Raw genomic sequence first — 26,766 nt, 5'->3', positions numbered from 1 at the left:
TTCCAGCTATTTTACGAACTGGCACACTGCACTGTGGGATTTGAAGTAAAGTTAATACAGTCACGTGATCTAACCTGTTTAAGAGCACGCCCGAGCGCACCTGAGTGTTTGTCACTTCCATCTGTGAACAAGGCTTGTATGCCGAAACGTCGGAATATGGAAGCAGGCGCTGCTAAACTTGGATATTAAACCTCTGTTGCAGTATTGGGCCTCACGTCTTTGCGCTTACAGGGGATATATATATATATATATAGCATAAATAATAGATTGAAGCATAGATCAGGCTCTCGTAAAGCTGCACTGATGGGCGGGCATCCCTTCGCATAAAGTGCCTCTGACCCCTTGTGCTGGTAATTTCACTAGATCCAAGGAGCAGTACGCACACATTTTAAAGCAGCTTATAGTGACTGAAGGAGTATTATTGTTAACAAAGAAAACTTGGATGCAGGACTTGTATAAAGCATGAATAGCAACGTTTGCCCCTGGGAACAGTGGCTATTGGTTTAATCCCGGGGAGTCTCTTAAAATGTCATTTTCACCAATTATACTGCAGATAATGTCCTTAAACACTTGAAAAAATGAATTGTGCAGCGTGTCTTGTTCCACTTCTAGTTGGTGGCATTTGTAACCTATGGCTTCGTCGTAGCAAAGATGAAAACAAAAAAAAGTCTATGTATCAAAACAAAAATTGTCAAAAGCAGCTAATTGTTTATTGTTGATGTTAGAACCGTGAATGTGTGGACATAAAATCGAGCATGTGCTCTAAACCAAAATACTCCAAGTGACATCATATTTTTGGGCACGTTCATTATGTCTCTGTTTTTAAAGAAATAGTTTGCTCTCTGCCACATCTTGAACCCTTAGGAATTTCAGACCTAGGAGCTATATTTATAACGAGCATTGGCAAAGCTAATAAGTATGGCATTTCAGTGGAGATATCAACAGTTTGGCTTTGCCATTGCTTTTTGCAGATGCTGATCCACATCGGCAAAAAGTAGAAAAAATGCTTGTTTTCCAAAGTGAAATAGCATCACCAAAAAAACAGCAGTGAGAATTACGTGTGAGGGTCATCACACTACAGAGTACACATGCGTCATCATCACTCATTGGAACAATACATTTATAAAATATAAAAAGTAAATAGCGATCTGTAACTGCCCGGGCCCTCTCAAGAATCATCATTTTTTTTAGAAGAATGATTCTGGGTTGTGAGGGGGCGAGCGACATTGGAATGCCCGCAGGGGTCCCACTCTGCCCCCCACACACACACACCACTGCTGCCCCGTAGCAGCCACTACTGATGCCTGTTCCTCCTTTAGGAGTAAACTGCTCCATTTCTTTTTTAAATTTCTATAGGAAGATCTTCTCCAGGATGGATTATTTCCTTGCCGTTCACTGTGTTTTAAAATTCTCATATCACAAGAGATGAAGGGGTTCTCGCTTATGACAGGGATACTCTGGTTACAGTACTTCCCTTGTAAACATTTTACAATTACGAATGAAGTCACAGCTTTGCAATTGCTGGAGAGAAGAGGGGTGTATGAGTATTGGACAGGGCAAGGGAGGGGCACTAACAAAGGGGGGGGGGGGGGACAGAAAACAAGGACATTCTACAATTTCAAACCACAGTATGGAAAGTAGGGGGCGAGGGTGGTATGAGATGCGGCGTGTTGAGGTCTTGGGTTAAGAATGGGAGTCATTCTGTGTGTTGCAGCACACACAGGACTACCTGGCTGCTCTCAAGATATTGCTATAATGGGGCCTCGAGAAGAGGAGGGGTGTTGGGATCACATCAGAATGAAGGGGGTCGGATGAATTCAAGCCTTACAGCTACTTGCAAATCCTGGACCAGGATTGACCGAGATCCAAGGAAGCAGTTGTCTGCACCCTCCCCTCGCTCCAGTGGTGTCTACTGATGGTCCCTTCCTGCTCCTCTCTCTAATCAGTACGTTTTCCTGCAGGGTCTAGAGCTGTCGACAGAGTTGAAAGGAGTGGTGATGGAGGCTGCTGAAAACCGATCTCTTAGGTGCCCACGGCTTGTGGATGACATAGAACTTAGGGTTCAACGGAGGATCCCTGCACCACCCTGTCTCCAAGCCTGGACAGGTCTCCAGGCCTGATTCTAAGCTGCCTGGTTGGTTCCTCCAGTGAGGCCAGTGCTCTAGGCCTGACCCCAAGCTGCCTGGTTGGTTCCTCCAGTGAGGCCAGTGCACTAGGCCTGACCCCAAGCTGCCTGGTTGGTTCCTCCAGTGAGGCCAGTGCACTAGGCCTGATCCCAAGCTGCCTGGTTGGTTCCTCCAGTGAGGCCAGTGCTCTAGGCACGACAAGGGCAATGGTCTGGCTACAGAGATATCAACCTCTTGGCACTTTGTATTCAGCATTATGTGAAAATCTCAGATTTGTGCTCAAGGAGTGGTGATGGAGGCTGCTGAAAACCGATCTCTTAGGTGCCCACGGCTTGTGGATGACATAGAACTTAGGGTTCAACGGAGGATCCCTGCACCACCCTGTCTCCAAGCCTGGACAGGTCTCCAGGCCTGATTCTAAGCTGCCTGGTTGGTTCCTCCAGTGAGGCCAGTGCACTAGGCCTGATCCCAAGCTGCCTGGTTGGTTCCTCCAGTGAGGCCAGTGCTATAGGCCTGATCCCAAGCTGCCTGGTTGGTTTCTCCAGTGAGGCCATTGCTCTATGCCTGATCCCAAGCTGCCTGGTTGGTTCCTCCAGTGAGGCCAGTGCTCTAGGCCTGATCCCAAGCTGCCTGGTTGGTTCCTCCAGTGAGGCCAGTGCTCTAGGCCTGACCCCAAGCTGCCTGGTTGGTTCCTCGAGTGAGGCCAGTGCACTAGGCCTGACCCCAAGCTGCCTGGTTGGTTCCTCCAGTGAGGCCAGTGCTCTAGGCCTGACCCCAAGCTGCCTGGTTGGTTCCTCCAGTGAGGCCAGTGCTCTAGGCCTGACCCCAAGCTGCCGGATTGGTTCCTCCAGTGAGGCCAGTGCTCTAGGCACGACAAGGGCAATGGTCTGGCTACAGAGATATCAACCTCTTGGCACTTTGTATTCAGCATTATGTGAAAATCTCAGATTTGTGCTCAAGAACTGCACTACCATGGAAAAGTAACCAGGATGCCTATGAGTTGGGGGGTGGGACCGTTATGAAGCAGCTACCTTCAAAAGACTGGGAGTGGGTGAGGAAATTCAATGATCCCCCCCCCCCCCCCCCTACAAAATGTAAAAAAACAGTAGTGACAAATGGAATAAAAAGAATGGTTTCTTTATTTTCCCATAGATCCCTCGCACTTTGCATTATATATAATCAATATAATCCTCATTCCTTGTTCACCAAGAATCCTTCTTTGGGCGCAGACGATATTATAATATTTTACATTTTACGAATAACTTGATAAATCACATTGGTAACATTTAATTTCAAGGCTGGACTACATTTGACCCTTTTTAAAATAGTGGATATCTTAGTTCACAAATCTAATTGAGTAGATCTGTTGTGAGGCTGTGCAACATTGGCAAAATGGATAATAGTTGTTTAGGTCGAACCTGGGCAGCGCATGCGCTGCTGCGAGGCGTGCAGTAGCGGAGTATGGCTTTGAAGCCCTGCCCACTCTCCAACCATATTTGTCATTGGCTTGGGTCATTGTCCTTCGTAAATGCTGGCTTCCAAGTCGTTATTAGGCTTGTTAATCTCTCCTTGGTACCGCCTTGTCTGCATTTGTTACCTCCCATAACGACTGGACCTTTTACTGGTGTTGTTGCATGGTCTACTGTATAAGTCGGTGAACACTATTTTATTTAATGCTCTTCCTCTATTCCACCCACTACCTCGCAGTACAACGGCCTCTTTTATTAAAATGTTTACTAATGGCGGTCCGCTCTAACTATCGCGGCACGTTTTTTATGTATTTTAGCAGCACGGTCCGCATTTAGTGGCCACGCATACTTATTTATTTTGTTAACTAGAGCCCATTCATGGAGGCCGCACTCCTTTCTTTACGGAAACCGAGTCTAAAGGAAGGTACGCGTCCGACATTAAAGTGAAAGCACAGCATGTGCACTTTGACCAAAAAACACACCTGTCAGCTTCACAAACGGATGCTTTTTTTTGTCAAAGCCCCCATTTCACTTTAATGTCTGACACGCCCCTTTCTCTAGACGCAGCTCGTCTAAAGAAAGGGGCACGGCCTTCATGAATGTTAAAGCGCTGCATGGGCGCTAAAAAAACAACATTTATTTGCAATGCAATAGGTCTCACATTTGTGAGAGTTTATGGTATTGCATTGCCAATAGCTTAAACTCTCATTAATGTGAGACGTATTGCATTGAAAATGCTTGTTTTAGTTAAGTTGAAAGACAGGTTTGAAGTTGGCCTTCAGATATTATGATCAAATAAAGTACCCTTGGGAACCAGATGGATATCTCCTGCTTTAAGGAAATGTATTTCAGCAGCCAGCCTTAATGTGTTGCTAACAAATGAAAGAATAAGTAAACGCAGTGCGCGCCAGGAAGTCGCATGGGGGCTCGTTACTGCCAGACTGAGGTTGTTGAAAATGTCATGTATTTCGTATTTTTCTGTAGTTTTACCTTGAACATTAGGAACATATCTGTTACACCTATGTGGCTGCAACCTAAGCATCTAGATAGGGATCCGAATCCACTGGTTTCACTAACATACAGATAAGAATTATTGTATGTTAGGGCGGCTTCAATATCTTAAAATACTGGAATTAAGGACAGGTTTTAGGAGTAGAAGTCCTACTGAACCTTGCTATGTTTGACAGCCAAAATAAATAAAAAAAACTTTTCCCACTTTTTTTCTGGACCCAGTCACTAGACAGAAGGATAGTGCACAGCTTGTGAATATGAAATGACCTCATGCTTCACAATTATTATTACAGGTAGGATTTATTTTATTGGACATGTATATAAAAAATGGCCCATTAGATGTGTCTATAGTACTGATTCTTGTTTCATTAATGTTATGGCTGGTGTAAAGTGAAGAAGCCTGAATTACGTTGTCAACTATTACTGTTCTATTATAAACCACATACAGGCTGGAATTCTGTGTCATGGTACCCTATAGCGTGCATAGGCAGAAATGTTCTCTCTTTATTATTTAAAATAAGGTACTATTTTAGCAGTTTAGATTGGAACTCCACCCCCCCTCCCCCGTTTAGATTGGGTGAATGTCAAAGACGAGCACATATCTCTTTGCGTTATCTTGCTCTCACCCTGTCAGTGTACTCTTTCTCGCCTATGTGTTTTTGATGTGTTTTGTGACCATATTGATGTGTCGTGATTGAATCAAGAACTGATGTTGGTTGTTTTCACCCCCAGGGAGGAAAGGAAAGATCCACTCTCAGCGCTCGCACGAGAATACGGGGGCTCGAAGAGGAACGCGCTTCTGAAGTGGTGTCAGAAGAAGACTGAAGGCTACCAGGTGAGTGGGACCTGCCCTTAGGGCTGCTGGCCTGTGGTGTCTGTCTGTCACTGCTGCAGACAGATGGCTGAGGCACTCGATTGTCGTGTAAAGAGGCCTTTTTTAGACTTTGGGAATATTAGCTTACTCAAGGCTCTGTCTAACCTCAAACAGTAAACATAATAAATGCGGGTAGATTATAAAATCCTCGCTTCCTAGGTGTAGGGACCCGCTTAGCAGCACGCAGGGACACTATAGGCTCTTAAATCTTAAAGGATGATTGCAAAGTCCGACGAGAGCGTGTTTCAGAGTACTTGGTTCATAATATGAGGGTGCATCCTGTAGGGCTCCTGATGTCGGAGCAGAGGGCCTCCCATTGGACTTGGTTCATCATACGAGGGTGCATCCTGTAGGGCTCCTGATGTCGGAGCAGAGGGCCTCCCATTGGACTTGGTTCATCATACGAGGGTGCATTCTGTAGGCTTCCTGATGTCGGAGCAGAGGGCCTCCCATTGGACTTGGTTCATCATACGAGGGTGCATCCTGTAGGGCTCCTGATGTCGGAGCAGAGGGCCTCCCATTGGACTTGGTTCATCATACGAGGGTGCATCCTGTAGGGCTCCTGATGTCGGAGCAGAGGGCCTCCCATTGGACTTGGTTCATCATACGAGGGTGCATCCTGTAGGGCTCCTGATGTCGGAGCAGAGGGCCTCCCATTGGACTTGGTTCATCATACGAGGGTGCATTCTGTAGGCTTCCTGATGTCGGAGCAGAGGGCCTCCCATTGGACTTGGTTCATCATACGAGGGTGCATCCTGTAGGGCTCCTGATGTCGGAGCAGAGGGCCTCCCATTGGACTTGGTTCATCATACGAGGGTGCATTCTGTAGGCTTCCTGATGTCGGAGCAGAGGGCCTCCCATTGGACTTGGTTCATCATACGAGGGTGCATCCTGTAGGGCTCCTGATGTCGGAGCAGAGGGCCTCCCATTGGACTTGGTTCATCATACGAGGGTGCATCCTGTAGGGCTCCTGATGTCGGAGCAGAGGGCCTCCCATTGGACTTGGTTCATCATACGAGGGTGCATCCTGTAGGGCTCCTGATGTCGGAGCAGAGGGCCTCCCATTGGACTTGGTTCATCATACGAGGGTGCATCCTGTAGGGCTCCTGATGTCGGAGCAGAGGGCCTCCCATTGGACTTGGTTCATCATACGAGGGTGCATCCTGTAGGGCTCCTGATGTCGGAGCAGAGGGCCTCCCATTGGACTTGGTTCATCATACGAGGGTGCATTCTGTAGGCTTCCTGATGTCGGAGCAGAGGGCCTCCCATTGGACTTGGTTCATCATACGAGGGTGCATCCTGTAGGGCTCCTGATGTCGGAGCAGAGGGCCTCCCATTGGACTTGGTTCATCATACGAGGGTGCATCCTGTAGGGCTCCTGATGTCGGAGCAGAGGGCCTCCCATTAGACTTGGTTCATCATACGAGGGTGCATCCTGGTGGGCTCCTGATGTCGGAGCAGAGGGCCTCCCATTGGACTTGGTTCATCATACGAGGGTGCATCCTGTAGGGCTCCTGATGTCGGAGCAGAGGGCCTCCCATTGGACTTGGTTCATCATACGAGGGTGCATTCTGTAGGCTTCCTGATGTCGGAGCAGAGGGCCTCCCATTGGACTTGGTTCATCATACGAGGGTGCATCCTGTAGGGCTCCTGATGTCGGAGCAGAGGGCCTCCCATTGGACTTGGTTCTTCATACGAGGGTGCATCCTGTAGGGCTCCTGATGTCGGAGCAGAGGGCCTCCCATTGGACTTGGTTCATTATACGAGGGTGCATCCTGTAGGGCTCCTGATGTCGGAGCAGAGGGCCTCCCATTGGACTTGGTTCATCATACGAGGGTGCATCCTGTAGGGCTCCTGATGTCGGAGCAGAGGGCCTCCCATTGGACTTGGTTCATCATACGAGGGTGCATCCTGTAGGGCTCCTGATGTCGGAGCAGAGGGCCTCCCATTGGACTTGGTTCATCATACGAGGGTGCATCCTGTAGGGCTCCTGATGTCGGAGCAGAGGGCCTCCCATTGGACTTGGTTCATCATACGAGGGTGCATCCTGTAGGGCTCCTGATGTCGGAGCAGAGGGCCTCCCATTGGACTTGGTTCATCATACGAGGGTGCATTCTGTAGGCTTCCTGATGTCGGAGCAGAGGGCCTCCCATTGGACTTGGTTCATCATACGAGGGTGCATCCTGTAGGGCTCCTGATGTCGGAGCAGAGGGCCTCCCATTGGACTTGGTTCATCATACGAGGGTGCATCCTGTAGGGCTCCTGATGTCGGAGCAGAGGGCCTCCCATTAGACTTGGTTCATCATACGAGGGTGCATCCTGTAGGGCTCCTGATGTCGGAGCAGAGGGCCTCCCATTGGACTTGGTTCATCATACGAGGGTGCATCCTGTAGGGCTCCTGATGTCGGAGCAGAGGGCCTCCCATTGGACTTGGTTCATCATACGAGGGTGCATTCTGTAGGCTTCCTGATGTCGGAGCAGAGGGCCTCCCATTGGACTTGGTTCATCATACGAGGGTGCATCCTGTAGGGCTCCTGATGTCGGAGCAGAGGGCCTCCCATTGGACTTGGTTCTTCATACGAGGGTGCATCCTGTAGGGCTCCTGATGTCGGAGCAGAGGGCCTCCCATTGGACTTGGTTCATCATACGAGGGTGCATCCTGTAGGGCTCCTGATGTCGGAGCAGAGGGCCTCCCATTGGACTTGGTTCTTCATACGAGGGTGCATCCTGTAGGGCTCCTGATGTCGGAGCAGAGGGCCTCCCATTGGACTTGGTTCATCATACGAGGGTGCATCCTGTAGGGCTCCTGATGTCGGAGCAGAGGGCCTCCCATTGGACTTGGTTCATCATACGAGGGTGCATTCTGTAGGCTTCCTGATGTCGGAGCAGAGGGCCTCCCATTGGACTTGGTTCATCATACGAGGGTGCATCCTGTAGGGCTCCTGATGTCGGAGCAGAGGGCCTCCCATTGGACTTGGTTCTTCATACGAGGGTGCATCCTGTAGGGCTCCTGATGTCGGAGCAGAGGGCCTCCCATTGGACTTGGTTCATCATACGAGGGTGCATCCTGTAGGGCTCCTGATGTCGGAGCAGAGGGCCTCCCATTGGACTTGGTTCTTCATACGAGGGTGCATCCCTTAGGACCCTTTGTCATGTCATCTGTTTGTTAGGGAACATAGCTCATCATAGGGTGCTTCCCTTAGGACTCTGCCATGTCACACTGTCTCTTAGAGGTGCTGACTTCAAGACACTGGGGCACAGTCTTGTCAGCTTTGGTTTCCAATACTATCTTGAGTTATCTCCACGAACTGCAGCTCGTGGAAGCGGGCGTAAAACGCCAGCAGGCAAAGCGCTATTGGATAAAATGCTAGAATTGACCAGAGGTGTTATGAGCCCCTTGGCTCTATCACACTCTTCATTCACACCTGCCACTCGCTCGCCCTCCTAATGTATTATACATACCTTCTGTCACACTCTTCTAGTTTTCTCACTATGTCAACCCCCACCTCTCACCTATCCCCTCTCATTTTTTTTTGCTTCTTCTTATATCTCCATCTGCATCCCCAACGCAATAATTTTTACCATCCTAGTTCAAGGTACATTTTTCCGTACCCCCTACTCTAGAAATGGTGCCGCGTTTCCTGTTTCTTCTGGGAACATGGCACCCCCTGCCGGAGCAGGCTAAGCATCCATCGTGTATTCTTGTCTCCTAAAAAAGAGGCCCGGCTCTCTCCTGTGTCTCACAGCATCCTCTTTTCTCACAGCCATTAAACTTCATCCTTGTTCCTTCTATTAAAAACATGATCCTAATGCTTCTTCACCATGGGAATTCCCTCTGAGATTCATACAAGGTAGAGTATCTCAGCACATGTGCGAAATCCCACATCACAAAATTAAAGAACATTGGTCATGTTTCCCGGCCCAGTCAATATAAGAAAACATGTTTAAAACAGCAACATGTACTGTGTTTTTTTTATAATGTAATTAGCCAAAATGGTATAAACAGCTGTACATTAGGCTGCAAATCATGACTTAAAATAGCTTAAGCAACTTAAACTAAAAACAGGAAATAGTGCCCCAATTTAAAACAGTGCACATAATACAATTCAAGTTACCTCTCTAAGAACTTTGGAAGACTGCACTATCCCTTCATGTCAGATTGCTCATTTATAGGCCAAGCCTGAAACGGTGCACATGTGCGGTCAATTGCGAAGATCTTTTGTCTCTCAAAAAAAACTAAAAGGAGTTTTGAGCCTGCCCAATACCTCACATTGGTAGGCTTACTTGTCACTTTCATTTCCATGCTTTTCATTTGCCAGTGTATTTATCTCTTTGTGGAGCATGGACCAAGTACAGATTGATACTCTATTACTGTCCTTTCACTGCTCGGAATCCGGTCTTTTTTTAAAAAAAGTATATTTTGTATTCTTGCTTTTCCTTTGTTTGTTGCACCTGCCATCTCCCTCATATATTTCCTTGTTAGTGCTTAGCCTGTTTTTCTGTAGCACTCCATGAGAGTTCATATGTTTTTATAGTTCTCGCCTTCGTCTGCTTCCCCCAACATTCCGCTCTGGGTTGTTGTCCCTTTTGTGTTTCCCCCAAGTTGTGAGCTCAGTCCCTCATCAGCTTTCCCTGCTGCGGTCCGGGTTGTTCTGTCTGCTTGTGTGCTACCCCCACCCTGTACCACTTCAGACCCCCATGTTCTGCGTTGGTCCCTTTGCTCGTGTGCTTAGAACTTGTGTGCTCAGTGCTGCCTCCGTCACTTCCTTCTACACACCTGTCAACTCACACGGTGCCACTGTGTGACACACAATATCTGGTCCCATCACACGGTCTCCTGGTGAGGAGGTGATATCACATAATGGCAGGGAAAAGAAGCTGAAAACCACTGTAAGTACTGGTTTTCCAGCTCGTTTTCCGAGGCTTTGAACTGCTGACGTCCATTACGGGGCGTGAAAACACCCCGAGACATCGGCACCAGCCTCAGCAAGCTTTATGGGGGAGGGTGTTTGGGCGGTACTTCTCGTCACAACGCCCTGCCCCTTTAAGACCCCACCCCCACATGGTAAGATTGTTCTTCAAGTTTGCAGGTATGGTTCTATAACATAGCAGCCCCTCTGACACGTGATACTGTCTCACGCATGTGCTTCCCTACCCACGACCAACCCCATCCGCCCTGCACTCACAGTTCCTGTCGTGGCTCTCGTGGCTGGTATGTAGGTGGTGTGCCTGCACACTCTACCTCCGCCTCGCCACCACACTCTCTCAGGCCGCCTTCCGGGACACAGCACCGATGTGTTGTATAGTGGTGTTGGGAAAGAGGTGAAGCGCATTTTACCCAGGTACGCGTGTGCACGATCCAGTGCGCTGCATGAGGATAGGATGGCACCTGGTCCTGCCCTCCGTATGTGTCATATTTTTATTATTTATCTAGCATCAAATGCCCCATCGCAGAGCATTAACTCGCTTTTTCAGACTGGCACACTCTGTAGTCACCTTAGACGTCTATGCTTCAGATCCCTGGAGACATGCACACGCTGCTTCTGTACTGGTTACTTCAACTTCCAGAATGCCGCAGGTATGCTTCCTCTGTGCATGTTCCAGCCTTGCAATTCTTTGTGGTTACTTTTTGGTGGAGGAGTGGGATCACTGCACCTGCTGCTCTTCTACAGCTTAAACACATGCTTGGGCGGGAAAGAGGTTTCTTTCTGGAGCGTCTCAAACCGCTGAGTAACACAAAAAGTTCATTAGCTTTCTTTAGAGCAGAGTGTCCTTCCTATGACCACCCCTTCCCCACCCCCTGTCACGGCTCTAGTAGTTAAAGCTGTACTTTAAAATCTGTCCCTGCTTGAAGCTGGAAGACTTGCGGCGAGAGAAACGTACAGCACCCTAGTAGTAAGACAAACACTGCCAAAGCAAATAGGTCTCCTCAGTGCACAAGTAATTGGCTTTGTCAATGTGTGTTAGCCGTTCTGTGCAGCGGGCGCCACTGTGAAGCATGTCTGAAAATAAAGACAAAAGCGCTTTCAGCCATGCTGCACCGCAGCCACTCGCTGCTGCACAGAATGGCTAAAACACATTGACAAAGCCAATTACTTGTGCACTGGGGAGACCTATTGACTTTGCCAATCCTTGTTCTGCTGTGTGAGAAAGATCCTGAACACATACCTGGTTTTTGGCTTCTTAACACCTTTGTTTGGGTTTTGTGCTTTTATTTGACATCCAAGGACATATCCTGCTTCATAACTTCTCTTTCTAGGCGAAAAGTGTGTCCCCCGACGTTTCTTGGAGCTGTTTCACCTTGCTGTTCTTTTTGATCACTGTGCCGGCTCTTTTTGATAAATGCCCAACCTGTGGCGGAAGGATGTCAAGAAATGATGACCACGGTGTTTGCATGATGTCTTCCCGACTCTCACTCCATCAAGAACTGTGGGAAATTGCCAAAGAATTTCCTGTAGAACGCCAATAGACAGGGGGTGTGTTCATCTCGGGGCTTAGAATAGAGAACTTGAGCTCAGAGGATCACCTGCTGCATCCCCTTCTGCTTTGGGGTAGCGGGCGCCACCAGTCCACCAGCTCTTCTTCCTTGGAAGTCACCGTAGCCATTTCTGAAGGTCAGCCATTCGTCATCATTGGCATTCCAGATTGTGGTCATCGACAAGGTGCTGTATGTCGAGGAGCATGAGGCCGACATCGAGACATACACGCATATCGATCTCAACAGGTTTTGAAGTTTCAGAGTTCAAGTCGAGGGCTATTTTGATGTTGGGTGGAGGGGGGTCTCCCTGTCTCCGAGTCTCTCCCTCTTTGGCTAGAACTGTGTTTTTGCCCATTGCAGACCATGAAAAAATGTGTTCCTTTATTCTTCTCCACCATAACCTGCATAAGTGGTGGTTGCAGCCTCTTCGGAGAATGAGGATCAGCCCCATCCTACTGCAGTGCCAAGCTTCCTGCAGAGTTGAACCACCTCCACCACCTTCTTCAGAGGTTCCACAGGTGTGTCGCCTGGAGGAGGGTCAGGCCTAGAGAGGAGCAGCCTCGAGAGTCTCTCCAGTCAAAGTATGTCTCTGCACAGTGCAAAGCCTTTCCTCACTGCTCACCATCAAGGTGGTTGAGCATCTTTGAGTCAGGTCTGCGTAAAATGGACCTGCTCAATATAGTGCCTACTGGTGATTCATATAAGCTCTACACTGGCAAAATGTGGACTTCCTCTCTTCCCAGAATAAAACAAACTAGTCTGGGTTGTTGTCTTTGTGTGTGTTTTAACAAACACGTTGGTTTAACTTTGACAATCAGGTTACATACATTAGAATTCGGCCTTGACATAGGAATTTAAAATAGTTACGATCCTCAATAGAACTTCAGAATGGCTATCAATATTCACAGGAAAAAAATGTTCTTTAACTAGCAGGAACAATTTGAGGCCCGCATTGCTCAAGCCGAGATCTCATCTGTTATTTATGACCAAATTGTAAATGTTTGCCATCTCTAGCTAACTCTCTGACTCTGTGGTTGAGCTTGGGCCACTGACTAGACGCCCCAGCTTGGCCCTCTCTCCCATCCTCTCCCTGCCCTGTTACATAAATCTCCTCCATGGCCCCCGCTGCCGGCAAAACGTGTTTATGTGAGACCTCACATGTTAAACTGTGGAATGTACAATTTTCGGAGAACATAAATTACCAACTGGAGCAATACTAATCCCAAACTAGAAGAGAGGGTCCCCGCTACTCCAAGAGACAGGGTTCCTTGTATAATTTGTTTGACAACAATAAAAAATCCCTTGGAGAAATCAGTTAATTCTATCAAAACATTCCACACTTTATTCCATTTGAACACATGAATACATCTACATCCGTCTCGTCTTTAGAGGGACCCAAAAGACCCAGGTGAGATCTATTCATGAACAGTGAATAGGTCTCACCTGGGACGAATAGGGGTTCTTTGAACGGATGGTGATCAGCATTGTCTTCTGCAGGTGACGATGACCGCGGAAGGACTTTTTACTGCAGTACAGGGATTAGTAACTGGAAGAGGCACCATGACCCATGGAAGAGGCACCATGACCCATGGAAGAGGCACCATGACCCATGGAAGAGGCACCATGACCCATGGAAGAGGCCCCATGACCCATGGAAGAGGCACCATGACCCATGGAAGAGACACCATGACCCATGGAAGAGGCCCCATGACCCATGGAAGAGGCACCATGACCCATGGAAGAGGCACCATGACCCATGGAAGAGGCACCATGACCCATGGAAGAGGCACCATGACCCATGGAAGAGACACCATGACCCATGGAAGAGACATGGGCAACGTTTTCCCAGCATACGTTTAGGACTCCAAAAAACTTCGGGACCATAGGAGGTTTCTGATCCAGCAATTACTGCTATTATTTCTTGATTCAAAGAACAAGAATGTTATAGGACCTTATCAAAGGGGAAAGTATTGATTGAACAGCACCGTACAGCCCATCAACAGTTAACTGCCCCACCAGAATATGGGAGCTATAAACTACAATAATACAGCTTTGTAATTAATGTTCAAAGACCAAGTGAGTGAGACCAACTTTGGTCCTCGGTGTGCCTCACCTAAGGAAACAGTTAGTGATACTGCGTTCGAGGCATGTGGGCTGCTGAATTCATATCTGTGCATAGATCGCCGCCTAGTGTTGGGTCCGGATGTTTGCACGTTGTTGTCCTGGAAGAGTCTTCGAAGTATCCTTGGATAGGTGACTCCTCCCCTGGACTACAGTGCGCATGGGCATCCTCTCCATCCTCAGATTGTTTTTTTCCGCCATTGGGTTCGGATGTGCTATCTTAGCTCAAGTTAGGAAAAAAAAATTTCGAGGCCACAAGGCCTTTAGTTCGCGTCGGTACTGTTTATCGATCGGTTTTCGATACTCTCTGTTAGTTTACTAACTTTCAGCACCGACTTTGTTCGCATTTACCTGTCCATCAACTACTTCGACGATGGAATCGAGGACGCCGTTCAAAAGGTGTCCGGTATGTAATGCGAAGTACCCACACATCGACGTCCATCCGGTGTGCAACAAATGCCTTTCGCCGGACCACGACGAGTCGACATGTATGGCCTGTGCCCGGTTCCGTTCAAAGAAGACTCTGCGGAATCGTCGAGCGGCGAGGCTCGAAGCGCAGCACGCGGCACCGGCCCCAGCTGACATCTTCGACGACGCGGACGACGTCGAAGAAGTAGAAGTCTTACCCTCCAGTCCCGTTTCCGACCAAGAACCCGGATCGGACGAGGCCGACGAGTCACTCTTCCACAGAGGTGAAGACGACACCGAGGTAGGAGACGACGAGGAGGCCTTAGGGGCCGAAGAGAGTAGCTCCGATGATGAACAAGGCCTACCTGTTCAAACCGAGAATTCACCAGTGCCACAGACTATGGCTCCGGTCGAGGGATCGCCTTCGGGCCTTACCCGAGACCTATCACGCAGTCCTTCGGCCCCGCCCTCGGGCCCGGCCTCGGACGTTCAGCGGCAGCCATTACCGCTTAAACCAGCTGGTTTCCCTTCCACGAAACCGAAACCGAAAGCTGCTCAGGTTCCTACGAAACCGAAACTGAAAGTGGCGCTAGTCGGATCGAGGCCTTCAACACCTTCGACGCCGGCGCACCGTGTCGGCACCGACCGCACCAAGGGGGACTTCAGTGCCGAACTCGAGACGGGCGACATGGGAGTCGACAAACGGAAGAAGGCCATCGGCGCCGAAAAACCTGCTCGGTTACCGGCGTCGACGCCACCGACACCGAGGGCCGTCCCGCCTGCTACGCCTCGCAGCACTCCCTCGACGACACCGGAACCTCACGTGTCGAAGACGTCGACGGTGATCTCCGCACCTCGGCTCGATGCACCACGGGCGCAGAAGATATCTGCAGCCGCATCGACGACCCTGGCGGGGGCCACGACCTCTAAGGCGCCCCGAGTACGGCCTGGCGCAATGCCAGGCTGCAAAACCAAGGCTGCCCTCCAGGACCAGTCGGGTTCGATCGATCCAGCGGTTTCGTCGGTGCCGACCAGCATTACCTTCGGCTTGCCTCCATCCACAATCCCGAAGGCGTTTCAACTCAGGACACAGGCCACCAAAACTGCGGTTACGCCTGTCGAGCCGTCTCCGTCACGCGTCATCGACGCCGACACTGGCAGGATGATTCTCCACGACCGAAGGATAACTTCGGAACCGCCATTGGAACCTTTCAGGATCCCGCTAAAGAGGAAGCTGCCTGTGGACACAGAACCTCTCCTGTATGAACCCTTTCATTCACCCTACCAGGATCCACACCGGGCCTCCCCCACACGCTCCGACACGGATGCATTGGAGGACTACATGGGTGAACAAGTCCCCTACCATGTGGACACGGACCCTGATGACCAGCAGGACCCTGACCAAACTTGGGGCGACCCTGCAGACCCCAGTGCACCTCTTGATGCACAGGACCCACAACTATATGGGGCAAAAACGTCACCCACAGAGGATACTGCGGCGTTCAACGCTCTGATTGAACGGGCGGCGAACAACCATGATGTACAGCTTCACTCTGATATCATCGAAGATGACTTTCTAATGGACACCTTTGCATCCTCAGAAAGACATGTAAAGACTCTGCCAATGTTGAAGGGGGTCCTTAAGCCAGCCACTGACATTTTCAGGGAACCCACCAGGGCACGAGTGATAAACCCCAGGATCGATAAGAAATACAGATCAGCACCTGGGGATCCTACTTACATCAGAGGACAATTACCACTCGACTCCATCGTTGTGGCAAATGCCCGCAAGAGGGCACACTCGCAGACAACGGGTGACGCTCCTCCCCCGGACAAGGAGTCCAAGGTGCTGGAGACCTCCGGCAAGCGAGTTGCCGCACAAGCTGCAAGCATATGGCGCATAGCTAACACTCAAGCGCTCCTCGCTCGCTACGATAGGGCGCACTATGACACAATGGAGCAACTCCTTCAACACCTCCCTGACCCCTACAAAGAAGGTGCAGAAATCCTTATCAGAGAGGGACAGCTACTCACAAATGCTGCCATCAAATGTGCACTAGACGCTGCTGACACGGCTGCCAGGGCCATCAACACTAGCGTCATCCTACGACGTCACGCCTGGCTACGTATCTCAGGATTCAAGCCTGAGGTACAAAACAATATACTTAATCAGCCCGTCAACCCCGACTTTTTGTTCGGGCCTGAGGTTGACGCCACCCTCGAGAAGATAAAAAAGGACACGGACACTGCAAAGTCCATGGGCGCCCTACAAACTCAGTCCTTTCGGAGCGGCTCCTTTCGTCGCCCCGGAAACAAGGGAGCAGGCAGAGGACAGGGGTCACAACAAACATATAACAAGGGTAATACGCAGACCACCTACGATAAGAACACCCGAGGTGGCTATCGTGGCTCCAGTACCAAGGGCAGAGGACGTGGCTACGGCAACACCAGGTCCTCCCCCAAGAACAAGCAGTGACGCCCTCTCCCTTCCTCCCGACCACATAACACCTGTCGGGGGAAGGCTACAACGGTTCCTGTCCACGTGGAACTCCATCACCACGGACAGGTGGGTCAAAGATATTATAAAATACGGTTACTGTCTGGAGTTAACTTCCACTCCACCCACAATACCACCAAGAAACCGTCCTATGTCCTCAGAGCACTTGACGCTCTTACAGCAAGAGGTAGAAAGTATGCTTCTAAAAGGCGCTATCGAGGTCGTACCCGTCCACGAGCGGGGCACGGGGGTTTACTCCCTCTACTTCTTAATTCCAAAAAAGGACGGGTCGCTCAGGCCTATATTAGACCTGAGACCCCTGAACCAGTACATTCTTTCGGAGCACTTTCACATGCTCACTCTACAGCAAGTCCTTCCGCTTCTCCAGCAGGGAGACTTCCTAGCATCACTGGACCTCAAGGATGCGTATTTTCACATACCCATCCACCCCTCACACAAAAAATACCTCAGGTTCACTGTTCAGGGGCAGCACTATCAGTTCAAAGTCCTTCCCTTCGGCGTGACAACAGCGCCCAGGGTTTTCACAAAGTGCCTAGCTACGGTGGCGGCACATTTACGGAGACAGCACATACACGTCTACCCCTACCTAGACGACTGGCTCGTTCAAGCGAGATCAGCCCAGCAATGTGCAAGCCACGTGTCCCGTACCATTCACCTTCTTCACAGTCTGGGATTCTCACTAAATTACCCAAAGTCTCATCTCCAGCCCGCACACGTACAACAGTACCTAGGTGCGACTATAGACACTCTGGCGGCCACAGCTCAGCCAAATTTAGTGAGGATCAACGGCATACAAACGCTGATCTCCAAGTTCAGACCCAACCACTCGCTTCCAGCGCGAGTGTTTATGCAGTTGATAGGCATGATGGCCTCCTGCATCTTCATAGTCCCGCACGCGAGATTACATATGCGCCCACTTCAGGAGTGCCTAGCACGTCAGTGGAATCAGGCTCAAGGACAGTTGAAAGACCTAGTGTTGGTGAGCGGTCGGGCATACAACTCTCTGCATTGGTGGAATCCATAAAACCTTTGCAAGGGCCGACCGTTCCAAGAGCCTGTTCCACAAATAGTACTGACAGCGGACGCGTCTCTCCAGGGATGGGGAGCTCATGTACTCCACTACACAGTGCAGGGACTATGGACGACACAACAGAAGAAGATGCACATCAACCTTCTGGAACTGATGGCAATCTTCCTGGCCATGAAGGCTTTCAAAGTACATCTGTGCAACAAGGTCGTGTTAATCCGGACGGACAACATGACCGCAATGTACTACATACAGAAGCAGGGAGGGACACACTCTCCACAGTTGTCTCATCTGGCTCAGAGCATGTGGAAGTGGGCCATTCAGAGGAACATGTTCCTCATGGCGGAACACCTCCCCGGCAAGGACAACCAGATGGCGGATCTGCTCAGCAGACACAGCCACCAGATGCACGAGTGGGAGTTACACCCATCGGTACTCCAACCGTACTTCCAGCAGTGGGGTCACCCAGAAATAGACCTATTCGCGACAAGCGAAAACGCAAAATGCCAAAGCTTCGCCGCCAGATTCCCACACCCGCAGTCGCAGGGCAATGCGATATGGATGAACTGGTCCGGCAAATTTGCGTACGCTTTTCCCCCAGCACCGTTGATACCGCTGGTGGCTCGCAAACTCCGACAACACTCCCTGACACTCGTCCTAGTTGCTCCCACGTGGGCACGCCAGCCGTGGTACACCACCTTCCTCGAACTTTCCGTGGTACCGCATCAAAGGCTGCGGATCAAACCCGCGCATTTGACGCAGAACCATGGAGAGGTTCAGCACCCAGATCCGCAACAGCTGAACCTGGCGATCTGGCTCCTGAAGTCCTAGAGTTTGGCTATCTCAATCTGCCACCTGACTGTATGGACATCATCAAGGAGGCCAGGAGACCCACTACAAGAGCTTGCTATGCAGCCAAATGGAAACGGTTCGTCATTTATTGCGGTAATAATGACATTAACCCGCTGGACGCATCCATCCACAACATCATATGTTACCTCTTACACCTATACCGATGCAATCTGGCGTACACCTCTATACGTGTCCATTTGACCGCAATATCAGCCTATCTGCAAACCAGGCAGCACCTCTCTCTCTTCAGAGTGCCTGCCATCAAAGCATTCTTGGAAGGACTCAAACGAGTCATTCCACCTAGTCACCCACCGGCTCCAATGTGGAACCTCAACTTGGTCCTCACACGCCTGATGGGTCCACCCTTTGAACCTCTACACTCATGCGAGATTCAATTCCTTACCTGGAAAGTAGCCTTCCTGGTAGCGATCACTTCCCTAAGAAGAGTTAGTGAACTCCAGGCACTAACCGTTCAAGAGCCATTTATTCAGGTTCACGCCAACAGGGTCGTACTACGTACCAACCCCAAATTCATGCCCAAGGTAATATCGCAGTTCCACATGAACCAGACTATTGAACTGCCCGTTTTCTTCCAAAACCCACAAACTGTTGCAGAGAGGGCATTACATACACTAGATGTACGGAGGGCCCTCATGTACTACATCGACAGGACTAAACCCTTCAGGAAGACAAAACAACTGTTCGTTGCCTTTGCCCCACACCACAAAGGTAACGCCATCTCCAAAGCAGGGATAGCCAGATGGATAGTTAAGTGTATTCAAATCTGTTATCAAAAGGCAAAACGCACATTAACTATTCCACCACGAGCCCACTCAACACGCAAGTTGGGGGCTTCCATGGCCTTCCTAGGAAATATTCCCCTGCATGATATATGCAGAGCAGCCACATGGTCCACTACACACACATTTACAAAACACTATTGCGTAGATGTGCAGTCAAAACAGCAGGCAGCTGTAGGACAGGCTGTTCTCAAAACACTTTTTCAGACCGCTGCAGCTGGCACGGGTAGCCGCCGCCAATAGAGGGCACTGCTATGTATTCTATGCACAGATATGAATTCAGCAGCCCACATGCCTCGAACTGAATATGCTACTTACCAGTATGCATCTGTTCTTGGCATGTAGGGCTGCTGACATTCATATCGCCCTCCCTCCTCCCCGGCGCCTGTCGCAGCTGCAGCTCTCAGAATTATTGCAAGCATGGTCATCACTTTCTGTATCTACTCCATCACTGCCACAATGGCGAAAAACAATCTGAGGATGGAGAGGATGCCCATGCGCACTGTAGTCCAGGGGAGGAGTCACCTATCCAAGGATACTTCGAAGACTCTTCCAGGACAACAACGTGCAAACATCCGGACCCAACACTAGGCGGCGATCTATGCACAGATATGAATGTCAGCAGCCCTACATGCCAAGAACAGATGCATACTGGTAAGTAGCATATTCAATATTCATATAGAGGGAAAAAATATTTGTTGTTGTCCTGAAGAAGGTGGTCCCATTGTGTTAACCCACTGAAACGCATCAACGATTTGTTTTCTGTTAAGTTTGAGCAACAATGAGCTATATATTTTTTTAAAAACTGCGAGAATGTTTTTTTGATTGATTTTACACAAGTTAACATCTTTCAAATGACAAATGTGTGCGTCTTATGTATTGTCTCTCTTACCCCCTTGCATGGTCCTGGGATTCATGGTAGGTTAACCATGCCCCCTTATGCTGTTTATCATCGTTTTTCCCACCACGGTGCTCGGTGCACAATACTGAGTAATGGGAGCTGCAATGGAAGTGCAATATCCAGCCAAAGCGAGGAAAGATTTGCAAATCTGCAGAGTAGGATGGTAGAACAACCTTTCTCATCCAATTGTGTACTTTTATGTTTTTTAACTGGATTTGACGATTCGTGGAGGAGCCGCAAATGAACGGTCCAGATATATCTACAATGTACCCTCTTTGTGCACAGTATGGGACACTAATGAAATGGAAACCTGTAATCAGAGGCGGCTCCTCCTTTATGGCGGAGGAGCGTCGCCCCACCTTCTGTGAGTGCAGCAGGCACACACATTAATAAAATGGTAATAAATACGATTTAATTATTGTGTCCCAGGCTTGCGCTGTTACAGCGCGATGGCAGGGGGCGGGGCTGATTAGTGTGATTGCACTAGTAATGCAGCCCCCTGCCAGTGCGCAGGTCAGATTGGCCGGCTGCCTACAGCCATCCAAACCGACCTGCGCACTTCAGAGCCTGCAATCCCAAGGCTGAAAAACAGCCGAGGGATTGCAGCCGCAGGCCCCCAGCGCTGGGTTAGCCTGCTCCAGCCAACCCTGGAGCTTCAGTGCAGCTCAAGGATTGGCTGGTTTCGCTTTGTACTAGGGCGGAAGTCTTTCTCTTTCCGCCCAAGTCAGCCTAGGATAGCGCCGGGAGGAAGACCCACATCCAGAGCCTGCGCGGCATCGTGGGCAGGGAAGATAGCGGCAGGTAAGTTGTTTGTATTTTTGTTTTAATGTGGATTGTCTTTTTTCCCCTCCCACCTCCCCGTCGTCTCGCCACTCCAACCCCACACCAGCCGCTACTGCATGTAATTGAAAAAATACATAATGTGTACAATTTGTAATATGAGATACATATGAGGTATATTGCCATCATGGGGTTCTGATGACAATTACAAACCCTTCTTCCTTCAGCCCTGTGATTTATGATGTCTCCAGAACCCCTCGGTGGCGTTTGTGCCCCATATTACCTGTTCTATCGCGACTCAAATATAACATCACATTCATTCACTACTGCAAAATGTTACTCGTGGTTGTGCACAAAGCATGAAATTGTGAATATTAGCACATTGCCCTCTTACTCTGTACTTTCTTTCTCCAGTGGCCCCAAGTTCGCCCTCACTTGGCTTGGTCGCTGTTTTCACCCTAATACTGTAGGATGTAGAGCGCAGGCTAAAAGCTTCAGTTGAGCAGACATTAACATAAATGCAAGGTGCGTGCACTCTGTGACAATCTATTTCTGCTTGAAATAAACAGCATTACGCTTTCAAATCTTCAATAGAAGCACCTTTGTTTTGCACTGGACTTTTCTTCATTTTCCCTGAACAGTTCCTAAGATTACCTTCGAACATTTGTTGGCAACGCTGCAAAGCTGTGTTTTGAGCCCTGGGTCGATTGGCAGGGACTTCGTGTTTATATTTTTTTATATTCAATCCAAACGTTGCAAACTCGCCACCGGAAGGAGCTCAGTCCGGATCGAGTGTGTGGACAATAGCGCGTGAGGGCCCGCGTGCGGCGCGCGAGGGCCGCCTCCACCCTGCGCGAGCTGCCCCGGGTTGTCTGCCAGCCGCGGGAAGGAGGAAGTCGGCCCTCGTGGTGGCCCGGCCGCCGTCTCCAGGTCGGACCCCGGCTGCTGCTTGCCTGGAGGTTTCGAACAATGCCAGTTTATTTTTGGACATGGTGTCCCCAGAAGAATGCCTGCGCCTATTTCTGCCGTGGGAATGAGGGCTAGGCTTGCGTTTCCCGGGATGTGACTAATGGAAAAGAAACATTGCCCAGTCACCAACACACCCCTCTCAGTCATCACATAGGGACCCCCAGAATCGAGGCTTGACATATGCCTGGGCATCCAGATGCTCAGAGTGACACCCCCCCCCCCCCCCCCCCCACACACACTTTTCGCTACAATCCGCTCCGAGTAAACGTTTAACACGCCACAGACTAAAGACAGTGGCATCTAAAACATGGACTAACCCACTAAAGTCTGCCATCTCTCAACGCCCTCTAACGACCGCCAGCGCGACTGGCCTGCTTCCACGGTGTGCTTACAGAGGTGGAATAGTCACATGGGGTTATAATGAGGTGATCCGACAGGCTGATGCCTCTGAAAGGCTGATAGGGTTGGTGCTGGGTCACCTGAAATGTGACTTACTATTTACCTCGGTGCTTTCAGCCTTTATGAGGCACCAGAGTGGTGGAAATCTATGGGGAATATTTCATTTCTCCGGCTTATTTTAGGCAGTGAAGTGTGTTTCCAAACTTTATTACATTTCCATAACTATGAACTTATTGTGGAGCCGCCAAGGTTGGAGAGTACGTGTCAAACCTTTCCTAGGGTCCTAGTAGTAGGCAGGAAGCCCCTAGAAGTGGTGCATGCTCACTATGGGCAGGATGCTAGCCTGTATTCATTCCCAGATCCTTGGCTCGCCGGGATAGTAGTAATTGAGCAGTCGAGACTTGAGCTCTCCAGAAGATGGCCTAGAGCCAAATACATCCTAAATTCCTGAAGTGAATAAATATTGTCCAGTCAGGGTTGTAGCCCTAATCATTCAGGTGTTCTGAGCTCCGAGGCAGAGTACCTCACCCAGGCCGCCGGTGCTACGCTGCCTCATTGTTCAGCACCAGGGATGACCAGAGCTCTGTCTTTGGCGCTGAATGTGGTTTCTTCCGTAGCTTTGTAAGGATTGAGACCTGGGCAGTTATACTCTTCTGCACTCCATTGGCCTTTATTATTGTGAAGCGCTTGAGGCTGAAGAGCGCTTCACAATACCTTGCTGACAGACCTTGATCTCGCCTTCTGCCAGAAACAAAGACCTGAAAGTCTGGCTGAAACAGTAGCCCAGGGTTTTCAAGGATGATGCACTGGGCAAGCGGCACGCACTGGCCCTTTGGTTCGATGGCCACTGGCCCCTCGAACACTTCAAGCATTCAGATACTTCCCTGTGCTTTTTTATAGAGCCCCGGTCTGGGTGCCGGAGAGTTCCTTATGCGAAAGGTGTGGCTGGTAGCCATCACCCTTGGCATAGGTGGCTGTAGTAGGCTTCTACTAACAAGGGCCTCTATGCAGCCAGCAAGGGGACAGTGCTCGCCTAAGAAGGGGCAGACGGGAGCAAACTATGTTCCCTGAGCCGGCTGATGTCTAGACCATCTGCGTTTCATACCATGAACTGTCACCATGTCGGGTCTTAGGATGACAGATCATGTACGGAGCCAAAACTAGAGCAATACAGGCCGATGGAAGTCAAATAAACTGCAGGATCCATGTAAAATGGCTCACAGTTGTGACTTTACAGATTCCAGATTAAACTACTGCAGTCGGCTAATATCGCTATCTAGTCGGTTGGACTTCAGAGAAGGTCTATCTGTATTTAATTCAAATGTACTGCCCGGTGTGCCATAGTGAAGCCTAAACCCTGGGGGGAGTTAGACCAGGGTAACAACTTTGACTTTTCTTTCTTCAGTACAAAAAGCTGTTTACGTTACTTTTGGTCATTTTGCATCATGAGGGTAGTTCCAAAAACATAGGATTTCAACCTCTTTAAAGCCCACACTTTTGGGGCTATTCTTTATCAATAGTGGTCCTTTCTTGGTACCTGGGCAGCAAGACTTATAGCTATGCCTAGCCTTTTTAGGTCATGCGCTGCCCTGTGAGGCATGCTGTATTCAGGTATGGACTTGAAGCTCCGCCCATCTTTTCAATGTGCTCCTGCTACTGTCCTTTCTAAATGGTTGCTTCTGATTCGTTAATAGGCTTGTTAGTTCCGCCTTGTCTGCATTTGTAACCTCGCTTGAGGACTGGACTTTTTGCTTGTGTTTTTAAACAGTCTGTTTTAGCTACAGTCGCGAGCACTATTTTCTTTAATGTCTTTAATCTACCTGCTTCTGCAGGCATGACATGCACTCCCTAACCTCACCCTGTTTTCATGAAAGCACAGCACCCGATCATGGACTCTGTGCTTTATCTTTCAAAAATGCTCCCTGCACAGCGAAGCACTTCTGCACGGTCTATACTGCTTAACAAATGCTTTTTATTTTTAAAAGCGCCCCATACCGGGCTTTTCATTTAATTGTGGCCGCACCATTCTTTAGAGAAGTTGCGTCTTGAAGAAAGGGGCATGGCTGAGATTAAAATGAAAGCGCGGTATGGGGCGCTTTCACAAAAAAAAACATTTGCCAACTTGACAAACAAATGTTATTTTTTTGCAAAAAGCGCCCCATACCGCGCTTTCACTTTAATGGCGGCTCCGCACCTTTCTTTACACGAGTCACGTCTAAAGAATGGTGACTCTCTTCAGTACCTCGGTGACATTGGCACTGATTCTGTTACAAACTTCGGCACCCTGTACGTCTTCCACTGTACAGGTAGTCTGTAACTAGTGTTGATAATGTGGGTGCACGATGTGCTTTACACTAGAGTCACTGGACAAAAGCTGTGAGATCTACCTCACCGAGGCACTGCAGTCTCCCTGGTCATTAGATGTCCGTGGTGTAGAGTTGCGTTGTGCTGGGTGGTGTAGAGTAGAGTGGCGTAGTGCCTTAGGCCAGTCTGGTGCTTTGACTTTGTCATCAGCTTGGCCATCTTCTTCTTGAGGCCCAACACATACTTCATTTCATCATTTAATGGGGCATGTGCTTTCCTTCTCACCCATCAGTCACTGCCATGAGGAACCAGTATAATAGTTCTATTAGATTTCAGTGTGATTGAACCAGCCTTACTTCCGAGCCACGTCTGTGTAGGCAAGGAGCAGGTATATTAGAAGGATAGTCCACATCTTACTCCGAAGCCCATCAGCGTTTTTTTGAAATGTTCCGCTAGTCTTTTGTCCAAGATGGTTTGAGGTAAAGGCATTCTGTATGGAGTTGGTGCTCCTGTCGTAGATTACTTTCTTGGTCAATCCAGTGTGGTTAAATTTCCAAATCAAGGCTTGAACTACCAATGGGGCAGCTGTACTAATGTCTACAACCGCAGGAAGTCAGGGGGATGGACAACCACAACATATATGTACCTATTAATCGAAGTTCCTGGTAAGTCCAATAATCCAACAATATCTATTGCTTCCCATTTAAAGGGCTCTCCCTCACGGGCCAGGGGTATCATATCACCTTTTATCGAATGTCTTGATTCCCCTTGGCCAGGCTCTATATTGTTCTTCTCTGCCACCGTTGTAAGTAGACCGTTATAGTGGTGTGATATACCATGGTCATGTGGACACAGTCGGACCATAGCAGCCTCACACTTGTGCAGCACATAGCGTAGTACTCTGTGCTGTGCGTATTGCTGGATGCAGTGTAGTCCCTACCTTAGACTGTTCTATCAGAGTCCAGCTCTGAGTGTGGTAGCAAGATCGCTGCCACCCTAGAGTGCTCAAATAATGTCATGGTGTAGGTGAGTGAATTGTCCCACCTTTCAAAGATCGGATGTGCCACCAAACGATGGCTGCTAACGGTTCCCTGTTGGTCTCCGGCTGACAATGTGGCACTTCTGAGGATGTCACAGCCTGAAGATCCATCTCTTGTTATTTGATAGTTCGAAAGGATTGTAGGTGACCCTTGGTTGAGCTGACCGTGGCTTGGAACACGTACCCAGAAGCGGGATCCTCAGGTAGAGGCGGGCCAGGATAATCCACCATTCTCGCTGGTGAAGAAAGAGAGCACCAAGCCTGGTCTCACTCTGGAGCTGCTGACCAGGAATGCCTAACGCTACTGCCTCGCAGGGCCTGTACGTATAGGAAGTGTGTAGCTTGGAGTGTCACAAGAGAGGTCTTTCAAGTTTACAAAGTCCTGTCCACTCAAGACTCGGTGCATCCCTTTAGATCTTCCAGGATGAAGTGGACAAAGCTTTCTTAGTGCAAAAGGGTTTGTGTTTCCGGGCATAATGACTGAAATGCCCATACAATTAGTTGAAATGCACTATAGAAGTGCATTATTATTACCTGGTTCATCATTGTTTTTGGTGATTAAAACGCACGCAATGTATCTTCTCGTGTATGACATGGCGGTGAGCAGGGCTACCAAAGAAGACCCCCAAATGGGATGTTCAGTAAAATGGTTTGTAGCAAGCATTCCCCGGGGCTCTGGCTGCTGATTCT

General features: G+C 49.3%; 1 protein-coding gene across 2 annotated transcripts in view; it reads left to right on the top strand.

Annotated features, from left to right (window-relative positions):
* The window catches only part of SPECC1L (sperm antigen with calponin homology and coiled-coil domains 1 like), a 613,771-nt gene that overhangs the window by 491,698 nt on the left and 95,307 nt on the right, over positions 1 to 26,766 (top strand). For both annotated transcript variants that reach the window (XM_085634686.1, XM_085634685.1), the window contains one exon: positions 5,339 to 5,441. In XM_085634686.1, the coding sequence (XP_085490812.1) occupies positions 5,339 to 5,441 (103 nt within the window). The remainder of the gene's footprint in view (positions 1 to 5,338; positions 5,442 to 26,766) is intronic.

This window comes from Triturus cristatus, chromosome 11 (assembly GCF_964204655.1).
Source record: "Triturus cristatus chromosome 11, aTriCri1.1, whole genome shotgun sequence".
NCBI lineage: Eukaryota > Metazoa > Chordata > Amphibia > Caudata > Salamandridae > Triturus > Triturus cristatus.
Note: the sequence above shows the minus strand (reverse complement) of the source record. Positions and strands in the feature narration are given on the sequence as shown.